The 13,361-nt window shown below is 41.9% G+C and overlaps 2 protein-coding genes across 3 annotated transcripts in view; both read left to right on the top strand.

The window, feature by feature from the left end:
• Nucleotides 1-9,961, top strand: part of col15a1b (collagen, type XV, alpha 1b) — a 38,612-nt gene extending 28,651 nt beyond the window's left edge. For both annotated transcript variants that reach the window (XM_062557707.1, XM_062557706.1), the window contains 13 exons: nucleotides 14-73; nucleotides 553-597; nucleotides 1,755-1,836; nucleotides 1,985-2,010; nucleotides 2,150-2,248; nucleotides 3,928-4,066; nucleotides 4,172-4,236; nucleotides 4,598-4,729; nucleotides 4,807-4,911; nucleotides 5,415-5,489; nucleotides 5,610-5,807; nucleotides 6,312-6,427; nucleotides 7,162-9,961. In XM_062557707.1, coding sequence (XP_062413691.1) covers nucleotides 14-73; nucleotides 553-597; nucleotides 1,755-1,836; nucleotides 1,985-2,010; nucleotides 2,150-2,248; nucleotides 3,928-4,066; nucleotides 4,172-4,236; nucleotides 4,598-4,729; nucleotides 4,807-4,911; nucleotides 5,415-5,489; nucleotides 5,610-5,807; nucleotides 6,312-6,427; nucleotides 7,162-7,384 — 1,365 coding nt within the window. In that variant the 3' untranslated portion in view covers nucleotides 7,385-9,961. The remainder of the gene's footprint in view (nucleotides 1-13; nucleotides 74-552; nucleotides 598-1,754; nucleotides 1,837-1,984; nucleotides 2,011-2,149; nucleotides 2,249-3,927; nucleotides 4,067-4,171; nucleotides 4,237-4,597; nucleotides 4,730-4,806; nucleotides 4,912-5,414; nucleotides 5,490-5,609; nucleotides 5,808-6,311; nucleotides 6,428-7,161) is intronic.
• A 636-nt stretch (nucleotides 9,962-10,597) lies between these two features.
• tmem53 (transmembrane protein 53) lies at nucleotides 10,598-12,444 on the top strand. The gene is made up of 3 exons (XM_037459508.2): nucleotides 10,598-10,923; nucleotides 11,099-11,202; nucleotides 11,283-12,444. The coding sequence occupies exons 1-3, from the start codon at nucleotides 10,869-10,871 to the stop codon at nucleotides 11,976-11,978; spliced, it is 855 nt and encodes a 284-aa protein (XP_037315405.1). The 5' UTR covers nucleotides 10,598-10,868; the 3' UTR covers nucleotides 11,979-12,444.
• The last annotated feature ends 917 nt before the right edge of the window (nucleotides 12,445-13,361 follow it).

Below are 13,361 nucleotides of genomic sequence, written 5' to 3'. Positions count from 1 at the left end.
CTCACCCTCTCAGGGACCTCCTGGTCCTCCAGGCGCACCTGGACATCCGGGAAGAGTTATTGGGCTTAAAGGAGTGAGTTTCCATTCGTACATTTTTTTTCTCTAACTTCAAATTCAGTTGGTGGACTGGCATCATGATTATGGTCATTGAGGTTGATGATAAGATACCGCCCACACTTTGTATTGGAATATTTAAAAAGCTGTTTTTTCAAATATCTTAAAAAAGAAATTATTTTGGAACACCAAAAATCTTGAAAATCTTTTATTGAGGAAATAAGCTTCCATTGAAAATCACTCAAGCTCAAGTGTAGATGTGAGTTTGTGTTTGAATTCAGAAAATGAGAGATTGACAATTCTTTCTACAAACCATTGGAAGAATTAGAAAAATCCTCTCATCCACTTCATTAAGGTACGACACATATTGGTTTTGAAGCGCTGTGATAAAGTGTTGGAAGCCAGTTTGTTTGTGTTCATTTTATTATTCCCTCAAACTGTCTTTGAAGCTCATGACTCACCTAGTCTGATTACATCGCTCTTCTTTGAATTTTAAAGACAGTGTTTCCGGTGCGCCCCAGACCGCACTGCAAAAAGGGACGAGTAAGTCGGAGTCGGAGCTTCTGATTGGTCTGTTTCACATTGAAATCTGACTATTCGTTGGTTCTTTTGGTGTGTGGGTGTAGCAGCATGGCAGCTCTCTGGTCTGGGCTACAAACCTTTTTACCCCCTTTATTTTCTCCTCTCCTCCCTCCCTCTGTCCTAATGATTCTTTAAAATGGCTAAATCTCTCTGGTCTGGACCCCATTTCCTAACGCATTAAAACTCCTTTTGTATCTCTAGTGAGGAGGTATTTGTGGTTGAACCTTCATGCAAAATGGGTGCACCCACATTTTTCATGTGCTAAATCCATTCTGATCAACCATACAGGATGTTAAAAGAGGGTCTGAGACTGAATTCCACTTTCCTTGTCTATCCTTACAGTCCTTGTCAGGGAGCTGAATGATCCCCTGAAAGTGAGGCAAACAATATGAATATTATTGATACTTCTACTCTATTTTTTTTTAAATCTATAGGGGCTTTAACATGTTGACCATAACTTCTCAATTTTTATGTTATGCCAAGGAGAAGCTTCAATCCGATTGGTTGCATCCAAAGTGGGAAATATCAAATTCTGGCCCGCCTTTCATCTCTCAGATCAAAATGTTTTCAGAAAGGTTAAGTCTGTTGTCTTGGTGCTGGGTTAGTGGCTGAAAACTTAAAAAAAAACTCTCCGATACAGCATGATGCTCATTAATTCCATTATGGTTCAATTAATGAAAAAGAGAATATGTGTGTGATTGACAGGTGTCCCCCACTGGGGACTTGGTCTTTGAATTGTGTGTCTATGCAGCAAATTGCATTGAAAGCAGTGGCGACGAAGGTGTTTCACGGGCCTCCAGGAAGCCTCCATTGGCAGTAGCTTAGTGAAAAACAGGTCGATGTGCAGATCTGTTTCTTAAAAAACTCCAGTTTTAACCATGTGTTTCCCAAGCCTTTGTATTATAACAACCAGAGCCAGAGGGCTGAACGTGCTGATGTCTCAAGCATGCATTGCTTGTATTTAACTCATCCGTCTGTTTTTTTATAACCAGTTTTATAGTTTTCAACATTCTTTACAGCTTTGAAAAAATAATTTGCAGATGCAAGTGCCTTCTATTGCCAACGGGCTGGTATCCATATATTGAAAATGTGTGTATGGGCGGTGTGTGTGTGTGTAGGAAGCAGTGACAGCGGGAGATGCCGTCAGAGCTAAAGGAGATAAAGGAGATGAGGGAATATGTGGAGAACCAGGCACACCTGGTGAGACATCTCTCTTTATTTCCATTGACTTTCTCTCTCATACTACACTTTGTAAGAAGCCTCGGGAAAGTAAAAAAATCAATTCAACAAAAAAAGTAATAACTGCTGGAACGTGCATCATATACGCCATGTGAACTTTCTTCCACAGCGCCCGGGATTCCAGACGGACTTGTGGTAAGTACTCAAACCTCCTGCATCGTGGGTCAAAAGCAGAACTACAGATGACAAAACCATTCTCAAGTATTTGAGCCGATGGTATTAGCTTCCTGAGCTTCTTGAGTAGGTTTGTTTTTGTTTTTTGTGAATCTCTCAGGGTGCTAGAGGCGATCAGGGATACCAAGGTCAGAAGGGAGAAAAGGGTGACAGTGGTGTACCTGGTCCCCCAGGACTGCCTGGGAGGTCAGGACTTGTGGTAAGATCTACTTAAATACTATTCCAATCGGTATGTATTCACCAGAGGTGGGACAAAGTCATTGTCATGCAAGTCTTTAAGTCGTTGCCCTCGAGTCCCGAGTCAAGTCGAGTCAAAGATGAGGCAAGTCCCAAGTCGAGTCCAAAGTCTTACCATTTTAGTTTCGAGTCATTTCAAGTCCTCTTATTACAGAAATAAAATGTATACAAATCATGTATGTCTGTAAGATTTGTATTTGTTTAAACCTCTTTATACAATGACATTAACCAAATACAGTAAGAAACAGAAAATGTAATTGTCACAAAAAATTCTATTTCAACAGAATATTGCACTAGAACAATGCACAGCAGTGACTCATGCTGTAACGCCCTACACGAGTGTCCAGGAATTGTGAGATTGGCTGTTGTGATTCATCTACGATGCTTTTGTTCATCTGGTATTCTTCATACCTGTAACAGAAGAATATGAAACAGATGTCAGAAAATCCTTTATAACCACATGTTTTATTTGAAACTACTCTTTACTCATATCAATGTTGTGTTAATATTCATTGTCTATTGTACACTAAGATATACGATAATACGTTTCCGTTTATGCAATATTAAGAATATTTTCACTGCTTCAAAAGCCCTTCCCTCAAGAAACCGAAGTTATATGCTCTAAAGCAAAGTGGGGACGGGGAACCCTGGGTGATGGTGCGCTGCCTCACAGACCTAGACTACGTAGGGAAGGGAAGGGTAATGGTGGATCCACTGTGACTGTGTTATTGTACTTTAAAACGGACGTTGACATAATGTTGGCGAGGATTTCCATCACAGTCTGAATCCGGGTTCAAAAATCCCGATTTTTGTAAGCATGAACGAGCTGTCTCGTTGATACGGTAAAATGCTCGTGAGTTACGGTACATTTGATAAGGTGCTCAGCATTCGTTCAAAACTTACCTTTCTTTGTGCAACTTCAGGTGTCGAACAAAGTTGGACGTTGTGGCAGCTCCGTCTCTAATCTTCGACCCGCATGTTTTGCAAATAGCAACTAGTGTTTTGTGGACTACCTCGTAATTTTTATAGCCAAACGAAACTACCTTCGGTATCATTTTTCCAACTGCCGCTTTGTTGCGCTTCATTGGTTGTCTTGCAATGTGCCTGTTTAGATGCTGTCGAATCAGAACCAGGTGGGACTGCAGTGATTGGATGTCGTGCAGGCAGCGCTCTCTGCATACAGGTGGCGCACATTTTTTTGACAGATGCAGATAAACAGAGCGGCGCGGCCGTGGGAAATGTTTTCCCCCAGGTTTTCATGGGAAGTAGCTAGTCTTCTCGAGTCAAAAGGCTCGAGTCCAAGTGAAGTCACGAGTCATCGATGTTAAAGTCCAAGTCGAGTTGCAAGTCTTTGTACGTTTTGTCGAGTCGAGTCTGAAGTCATCAAATTCATGACTCGAGTCTGACTCGAGTCCAAGTCACATGACTCGAGTCCACACCTCTGGTATTCACATATTGAAATTATTAATTGTAATTAATGCGTCTGATTACAGCGGATTTATAGATTGTGCTCTTGTTGTGAGTTTGGTGCTGGTGAAATATCTTTGAGGTTGCGTGCACCACACAGTGAAATAGTGGTATCTCTTTGAAAATGTGCGCATGGATTACCAGATGAATCAGCCTGTCTGTATAATGCTGTAGGGTCCAAAAGGGGAATCCATCATTGGCCCTTCAGGACCTACTGGTCCTGTGGGTGAACCTGGGGCCCCTGGGTATGGACGACCTGGTCCCCGTGGGCCCCCCGGCCCTGCTGGACCCCAAGGAATGGCACCTGCATCGGGTATGTGAAGTGGAGAAATAGATGTGGACTTCAGCTTGTAGTGATGCAACGTATGGACAAAGTTTCATTTGTCTGATCAAGGATTTTCGGATGATTTGTTCTCAGGGGTCAGCGTCCCTGGCCCACCTGGTCCCCCCGGCCCATCTGGATCTCCGGGATATGCCAACCCTGTAAGATACCCTCTATTGAGCAAGGGTACCTATAGTATACCAAAAGTACAAAGATGAGACAATAAGAAGTGACAGAAAGAAGAGAGGGTTGTTAGCTTCAGTTTTAGCTTCTCCTACCTGTATCATGCTGTCAAATTACAGAAGTTTGCTGTTATGGTTAATTTACATCATTAACTGTTCATTTAAGGCATTCACTGTTAATGCACATAAAAAGGTAGAACATTTAACTGTATGTTACAGTTATTATGAAATAATGTATGATACTGTTGTGAGTGTCCAGTAAAGAATGTATCTGTAGAAGGAGAGATTAAGAAAAACTTACTTCTACAGTTAATAAAGCCAGTATGATGGTCTGTGTCAGGTACCAACCTATAAGACGATCCACGCTCTGGGCAGAGAGACTAACCGGGCCGCGGAGGGAACCTTGGTCTACGTGTCTGAGAAGGGAGGAGAGCTGTACATTAGAGCACGCGACGGCTGGCGTAAGATCCAGGTGTGTATTGTGTGTGTGGCTCAACGCGTTTAACTGTGCCTTTGTACTGCATTCTGTCTTGTGTGTCTCTCCTTCAGCTCGGGGATTTGATCCAATCTGGACCATCCACCTCAGCCGTGTCACAGTCCCTCAGCAGACCTGGAGATTGGAGCAGACCGCTCAAGACTCACAGCCAGAGCCAGGTACACATACATTTCAGTGAATTACACTTTTTTAACATCAATTTTTGGAACTTATTTGGGATTCACTTGTGTGAATCGCCCCGAGTTTCGGGGTCAAATGCTGTCAGGTTGTGTGCCGGCCGAGTAGACAGAAAAGAATCGTCTTCAATGTTTGACAAATAATTCAGAAGACATCCATTAAATGGGATACTTTGCAAAACGCCAGTTGCAGCAATTTACTTTCAAAAGCATGTTTCTCTTAAAACAATACCTAAGTCTGCCTTCAGGCACGTCTCGACAAACCTTGCAGTGAACTTAAATAATACTGAAGGTGTTATTATAAGGGTAATATTATGTACAAATTTTCTGCCTGAAACACCATTGTGGAATGTCCTATTTATTTGAGCACATTGCACGGAGGTTTGTCAGATGGTGCCATTATATTTAGCTGTATTTGGCGTTTAAACTTTCTATCTTTACATTTAAAACTAAAACAACTTCTGATGATTGTTTGTGTTGAATAGGAGCTTCAAGAGGGCAGTAGAGGATATCAGCCCATCTATAACGTACTACCACAGACCTTCAACGACGTACCTGGGGTGAGTGCGCACTTGTCAAGCAAGGTCAAATCTCTTGGCAGAATAACAACCGTGTCTGATTTGGCCAAGTATTTTTTCTCTTCATCTAGGCTTCTTCATCTGTATTTCTCTCTTTCCCAGCTCCACCTGGTAGCCCTGAATTCCCCACTGAAGGGGGACATGCGTGGCATCCGGGGGGCGGACTTCCAGTGCTACCAGCAGGCCCGCTCCATGGGACTGACCACCACCTACAGGGCCTTCCTGTCCTCGCACCTCCAGGACTTGGCAACAATCGTGAGGAAGGCGGACCGCACCGATATGCCGGTGGTGAACCTCAGGGTGAGGAGAGCTTTCTGTTTACATTTCAAAGGTCCTTTAATACATGATATGAAGTGTTTCTCTGTTGGGTTTGCTGTTTTTCAGGTATGGTTCTCATGCGTTTTAGACCATTTTAGTGGTTTGCATTAACTAGCGATAATAATCTAGTTTATATTCTTCTATTTTCTACTGTATATTTAATTGTAAATTGAACATGTTTAATTTCCTGCACTGTGTTATTTGTCTTGTTGTCCATTGCACCACCTGTCATGTTAAATTCCTTGTATGTCTAACATACTTTGGCGACAAATATTCCTTATTCCTGATGAACTGAAAAGAATTGTTTGGATTCTTTATAAAAAAATTTAGAGAGACTCTTTTGTGACATTTTTTGGTTATGATTTTGAGGGCAAAAACTTCAGCCCAAATGTAAATGTATTCAATTTTCTACACTGTATCCCGGTTTGGAGCGAAAATAAGAAATAAAGAAATATATAAATCTTAAACCTGTCCTTTTCTCGTCAGGGTGAAGTTTTGTTCAGTAGCTGGATGTCCATCTTCTCCGGGAATGGAGGAACGTTTAACCCATCAACACCCATCTACTCCTTTGACGGACGCAATGTGCTGTCTGACCCTGCATGGTGATTGAGCGTGTGTGTGTGTGTGTGCTCTGTGAGCAAGTAAAGGAAATGGTTTGTGTGGTGGGAAATGGAATCCAAGCATCTTGGTGGTTTCATGACATCCCCCCAAATAAAGTAATATTTTACTGCTGACAGAACCCATGTTCCAATGGAAAGTAATGATATTGACAATAGCTGAGGTGTTTTGGGGCACCTGCCTTTATCCGATCAGAGCCAATGAACACTGGACAGGAAATGGGGCTGAAAAGGGGGATGAGGTCTGTGTACGTGATGTAAAGCTTTTTCATAGCTCTCGCAAATATTCTTCAGTTTTTTGTTATCTACTTGCAGTGGCAGAAGGGCGTGGCATGATGCAGTTGTGGAAAGAAGCTGGCAAAAACAATAGTCCATCACAAGTCTAAAAACTGACTTTCAAACACAGTACAACAGCTCTGCTGTCCTCTATTCTACTGAGGAACGAATGCATGAGCAACACATTTGTAGATAGATAAATGGACTGTGACGACGGTGATGATGAGGCTGTCTCTCTCTCTCTTTTTTTCTCTCTCTCTCTCTCTCTCTCTCTCTCTCTGATAAGAGACATCCTCCTTAAACATCCTTGTGCATATTAGAGTTCCCAGTTACCTGACCTGCATGTCTTCAATCTGTGAACATTGCTTTTTTCAATCTTGATTTAGCAAAGCGGCAGCCCATGTGACGTCCACTCATTGTGTCTCTGTCCCCCTGACCTCCAGGCCTGAGAAGCTGGTGTGGCACGGCTCCAACGCGGTGGGCATCCGTCTGACCACAAACTACTGCGAGGCATGGAGGACTGCCGACATGGCGGTGACGGGCCAGGCCGCGCTGCTGCAGACGGGACGTCTGTTGGGACAGCACACCCGCTCCTGCTCTAACCACTACATCGTGCTGTGCATAGAGAACACATACGTGGGCAACACGCATCAGAGGAGGACCTGAGGACACGGAGGAATCACACACACACACAAACACTTGCAGGCACATACACACACACAAACACACCATGATGACACGTCCGCTGCATGCAATTTAGACCCAAGTACACAGACAATAAGGCCCTTTTGCTAAGAGGTGCAGATAAAATACACACACGCTCACATAGACGTCGACACTCGAGCAGAAAAGAAGTGAACACATTTCAGTTGCTTTCACTTCAACACAGTCTAGAGTTTCATTATTTCTATTCACTGTGAACATGCAACAGCAAAGCATATCTCCACGCAGGACATTGGGATGTACAGTATGTGTTGTTGAAGTGGACATAAGGTACCGTCACAGAGGGATCTGAGCAGAACTCAATGACTGAACAGACAACCATAAATGTGTTATGTGCAGAAGCCCCTGAGAGGTAAGTGAAGGTGAAATCCATTCACCAAGTGATAAAAAGGAATTTCCATGAATGCTCAACACAAGGCACAGAGATTGTGTGTTAGCAGTTTGTGTAATTGAAACTGTCTGTGAAGAAAACAAGAAACAAGCTTGTGTTCCTTTTTAAAAGGTTGGACAGTGGTGCGCTGCAGCCTCCCCTGGATAAAATGATGAAAATACAAGAAACAACTTAACCCTGTAAAAGGATCCCCATTATGTTTTCCTTGCCAACTATTTTTGACCTATTTTTCTCACAGACAAGAAAATAATACTAAAATTAATTTAAAGTGATTATCCTGCTAAACCTTTTCTCAAGTTACAAACATTTTCATCAGAATTAGAAAATGGATCATTCATTTTTACTCATTTGCTTCTCAGGGCTTCTTTAGTTATTCTTTACATATTTGCTAATCATTTTCATACGCCTTCCTTATTGTTAGTTGTTTTTTTTATAGTTCCATGCTTTCTAAAACATTCATTAAAATCTAGAGTGAAAAATGCAGCAGCAGATAAATAGGACTATGTTTACATTTTGGATAAAAATGGTTCATTAAGGAAGTTTAACCTCACTTAAATGTACAGTGTTGTAGTCTAGACCCTTAGACATGTGTATCAAAGCTAGCTGTTGTGAAGAAACATTCACTCTCCAGAGCAGACAAGTTTCCAGGATATGCAATGAATAAAACATTTTTGTAAAATTCTATCTTTCTTATATTGTCATCAAACCTCATCAGAAAAGATCAGAACCAACTGTCCCAGCCTGTCTCTCTGCTCCAAGACAACTGCTTGCTACTGAAGGCCTAATATTTTCAAAAAGAGAAGGTTGCAAAATAAATATTTATTCATATTTCAGAATTCAAAAGCAACTGTAGTTTATGGCAAGCATTTTTTTGTTTCTTTGGTGGCTAGTTCAGTGATCAATTAATACAGATTTGGGGCTCCCCCAGAAGCAGAAGGGGGGTTGTCAGAAAAAGTCAAACTAGAAAACAGTTTATTATAATAAAGGAATATGTGTCCCAGATCAACAGTGTGTGGATTGCTATGTGTTTAATAGTTAAACAGCAGGTAGAGAGGAAAACATACACACTGGATACATCCCAGACTACTTCTTGATTTGGATCCCTTATTTGTTGGTTTTGGGCTTTTGTTGGTATTTGCTAACAATGGGAGAAAGAAATGTCATGAGTATGAGAACAATGTGAACCATTGGGAAAAGTGAAATTAATATTTCAGCTGTAAATACACTTAATGTAAAGTACTTGCTCTAGAAAAGTTAACCAATCACCTCGATTTCTCCTCCATTTCCTCCATTTTCTCTTTCAGGCCCCTGAAAAGCCAAACCAGAACTGGCTGCATTTAACCAAAAACATTTTAGCACTAAGATCTTCTCTCTAATCATTGAGCTCCAGGTATTAAATGGATATCAAAGAAATGAGTAATGCAAGATGAATAAATGAAGAGAAAAATCACGTTTACCAAGTATCTTAGCTTGCTGAGCCCCCAAACCTAGGAGCTAGGAAAGAAATCACATTGAAAGATTTATTCATGAACACCATATCTGCGGCGACCACCTGCAGAGTCATTGTGGTTTCTGTTATTTTTATTATTGCACGTAGCTTTGCTAAGACGACAAGCATAGACATTATAGCAGTTAATGAACCAATCAGATGGCAGAAAGCTGCTTTTGTTTACATTGGCATTGGAATCAGATAATCCAACATTAAAGAGTGAATGTTTCAAACATATGGTCACTTTTTTCCAATCTTCTGCGGAACCTTACCCCTGCAGCTTGCAATAAATGATTCAATTACTGTCAACATTAATATACATCCATTAGTATTATATTTACATATATACATCTATATACATGTACACATGTGTATATTTCAAATGTTTTTACATTGTAGAGGTAGGTTTTGTATGACACACACTAAATAACTGAAAACGTTTTCTGTTGATTGAGGTGAAAGTCCAGTGTTCTGCCTGTAAAGTTGATAAATGCGCCCAGCTAAAAGCAGCAAAGTCTTGGAAATGTCTTGATTTTCAAAGAATATTTTCCTGATCATGATTGCTTATAACAACAATGAGAATGTTTGTACTGACTGAATCGTGCTTACTGAATAAATGTCTTATTTTGTCTTTTTTTTATTTATGACTCCTTCAGTTTCCTTCACTCGATGTGGGTGATAAAAAAGTCATATTCAAGTATGCCATATATTGGCAATACATGTTTAATTAAAAGACTGCATAGAATTTCATAAAATAGTCAATGTAAATTATTTCCTAAAAATGGTGTATTGTCTTGTCTCATTTGTAGTGTCATAATATTGCATGGTGATGCAGTTATCTACTGCCATCTGATTGGTTCATTAACTGCTATAATGTCTACGCTTGTCGTCTTAGTGAAGCTACATGCAATAATAAGAATAACAGAAACCACGATGACTCTGCAGGTGGTCGCCGCAGATCACAGGTCTGTTACTGTTAAGATTTCACTGATAAATGTTTATGTTTATGTCTCAGGAGTATGAAAGAAGGCATATTTGTTGTTACATACCTTGTAGGACAGATGGTGTTCAAAACTTTCTTTAGTAAATGTTTGCAGTCAAACCAAATAGTTTACAGAATTTTACAGTCTTTTTAATGCATTTAACACTTTTCAATCAGCATTTCACTGCAGGTAAACGACAAATGTATGAATAAAATAAGAATGTAGTTACACATACACAAGATTTTTTGGAACAGAAACGTGGGTCAAAACTGTCCGTGTTTACTAGCTGCAGAAGTTGAGCGATTGGACTGCCATCTCACTGCTGACCACACAGCATCGCTATAGTGACATCGGCTGGATGTTGACTGCCGAGCAGCGACACGGAGAAGAAGAAACGCTCCAGCGGGCAAAGCGGACTGTGGTACCGTCGGTCTATCGGCCCTTTCTGCGCGTGTTCCGTGTCAGTAGCCGGTCTCGCGCTGTTGCGTTTCTGCCGGTTTAAAACAACCAAATGAACCGGACGTTATCTGCTGACCGACGCAGTTGATTCTCTCGCGTGCAGGAATGGCCGACGACGGACTGGACTACAACCTGGTGTTTCCAGATGCGGCCACTTCGGGTGAGCATCGTTTCATTGTGCTGTGCGCGTATTTTACGGGGGAGCCGAAACATAAAATTGAATGTGAATTAACGTTAATCCCGCGGACTGTTAGCTTAACACGCGAGCTGCGTTTCAGCTCTGCGGGGGACGCAGCTTTGGCGACGCGCAGTTTAATCGTGTGTCTCGTTTGCAGAGAGACACTGGCAGGGGACAAAGGAGCCAGTTGTGATTCTGCTGGGCTGGGCTGGCTGCAAAGACAAGCACCTGTCCAAATACAGCTCCATCTATAACGAGCAGGTGAGACGAGATCACGTGGCTAATGTGTTGTCCTTCTGCCCTAACGTTACTTAATCTCCTTTTGTGTCCCTCAATTTCAGGGATGTGTCACGCTCCGCTACACGGCTCCCCTGAAGACTGTGTTCATCTCCGAGTCCTTTGGCTACAAGGAGCTGAGCAGCACGGCCCTCAAGCTGCTGGAGGTCCTCTATGACTACGAGGTGGAGAACAGCCCCGTTTTCTTCCACGTCTTCAGCAACGGCGGCTTCATGCTGTACCGCTACATCATCGAGCTGCTGCACAGCGACAAACAGTTCAGTTCCTTGTGCGTGATCGGGGCCCTGGTGGACAGCGCCCCAGGTAGCGGGAACGTCCGCGGGGCCCTGCGCGCACTGACAGCCACCCTGGGCCCCGAAATAACTCCCTTTCTACGGTACGTCCTCCTGGCCCTCTTCGCGGTGACCGTGTTCCTGCTGCGGGTGGTGCTGTACCCTTTGACCAGGTACTTCCACAAGAACCACTACGACGCGGTGCGGGACCGCCCGCCCGTCTGGCCTCACTTCTACCTGTACTCCAGGGCCGACCAGGTGATCAGGCACCGGGACGTGGAGGTCTTTGTGGACGCCTTGAAGCAGAAGGGCGCCTGGGCCGAACGCTTCGACTTTGTCTCGAGTCCCCACGTCGGCCACTTCCGGGATTTTCCCGAGCAGTATGCGCTCAAGTGCCGCGGATTCCTAGTCGCCTGCATGAAGGACCTGGAAGGGGCCGAGACAAAGAGGAGACAGAGGGTCCAGTGACTTAACAGCTACAAGACCTCTGTGCAGCATTCTGGCCCCAGTGCATGTGATGGGAAGGTTCCACAGAGGTGCTCTTGGTGTGCCGGATCCTTATCTGGAAAAACCAAGCAACCAGTGACGTGTGGCACAAAGGCACACACCTGCCTACTCCTATGTGTTTGCATCCTACAACATTCTTAAAAATAACAATACAAACTTCTGCCATACACTGGAAAATGAAATCCTTTGGGATAATTGAAAGGGAATTTAATGTTGCTGTGAAATGTGATGCGTTAGTGGTAGCAAATCTAAAACTGGGGCTAGGTATTGAATAATTTGTATCTTCTATTTATACAATTGACAAGGTATTTATGATTTTTTTATTTTTACCTCGTAATCTGACATTCAATTGAAATCACAAGGCTGCTCCATGACTGAGCAAAAAATAGTGAACGATTTTTCTTTTCTTTTTTTTTTTTTTTTTTTTTCTTTTTTACAAACGGCAATTATTGTTGTTTTTGTTTTGGTCCACAAACTGTAGAAAACCATAATATGTGATTTACTTGATTTAGTGGAAGTAAAAGGTAATTGACAATGAATGTATATGTCCTGCACAACTAGTGTGTTCTTTCTAACTGATGTGCCTTTAATAAAATCGAATGCTCGTTACAAACCTTTGTCTGCCTCCTTAATATTGATGATTCACTTTGGTTCCTTCAAGTCGAGATGCTGTCTGAACCAGCCCTCTGCTGTTATTAACAGTATCATATTGATGGTCAGGGTTATTGGCATTAATGATTCCAGTGTTATAAACCACTTTTGTCAGTATATAATGATGTATTTAGATCTCTCCCATTTTTTTCCCTACATTGTGGTGACTTTGAGTGTTTTATTTTGGTAACTTTTCACTGGGGCCAATTTATAGAAATTGTTTCCCAAAATCGGATAAAAGTTAATTTTGAAAAAAACCCGTCTCTTAACAAAGCGCCAATGAGTCAAGCCACAAAACGATCCATTACTGTATATGCGTCCACTCAAGAACAAAGCAATCCATCAGGTTACATATACGGGCATATCTCTTATTGGTTAAAACATGCTTGTGTCTAAAGTTTATTAAACAGTCGTCAAATCTTTGGCAGTGACATCCATTTGTGATGTCTTTACTACTCTTTTTAACAATTATTTTGCAGTTTTTACAATTTTCTGTGTTGTTTCTGTAAATAATCCACCATGAAGTGTGGACTAGCAATATTACCCCACTTGCAGCAATATAAGTAGTAAAATATGCAGATGTTCTAGTTAGAAAACCTACATTTTTACAGAGTCCTGCCCTCAGTTATTGTATTGTTAAAGACAGCTGTTTTATTTGAACTTCAGTCCACTTCCGCTCCTTCACTAACAACC

Source organism: Pungitius pungitius, chromosome 15 (genome assembly GCF_949316345.1).
Source record: "Pungitius pungitius chromosome 15, fPunPun2.1, whole genome shotgun sequence".
Lineage (NCBI taxonomy): Eukaryota > Metazoa > Chordata > Actinopteri > Perciformes > Gasterosteidae > Pungitius > Pungitius pungitius.
This window is presented reverse-complemented; position numbering and strand designations above follow the sequence as displayed.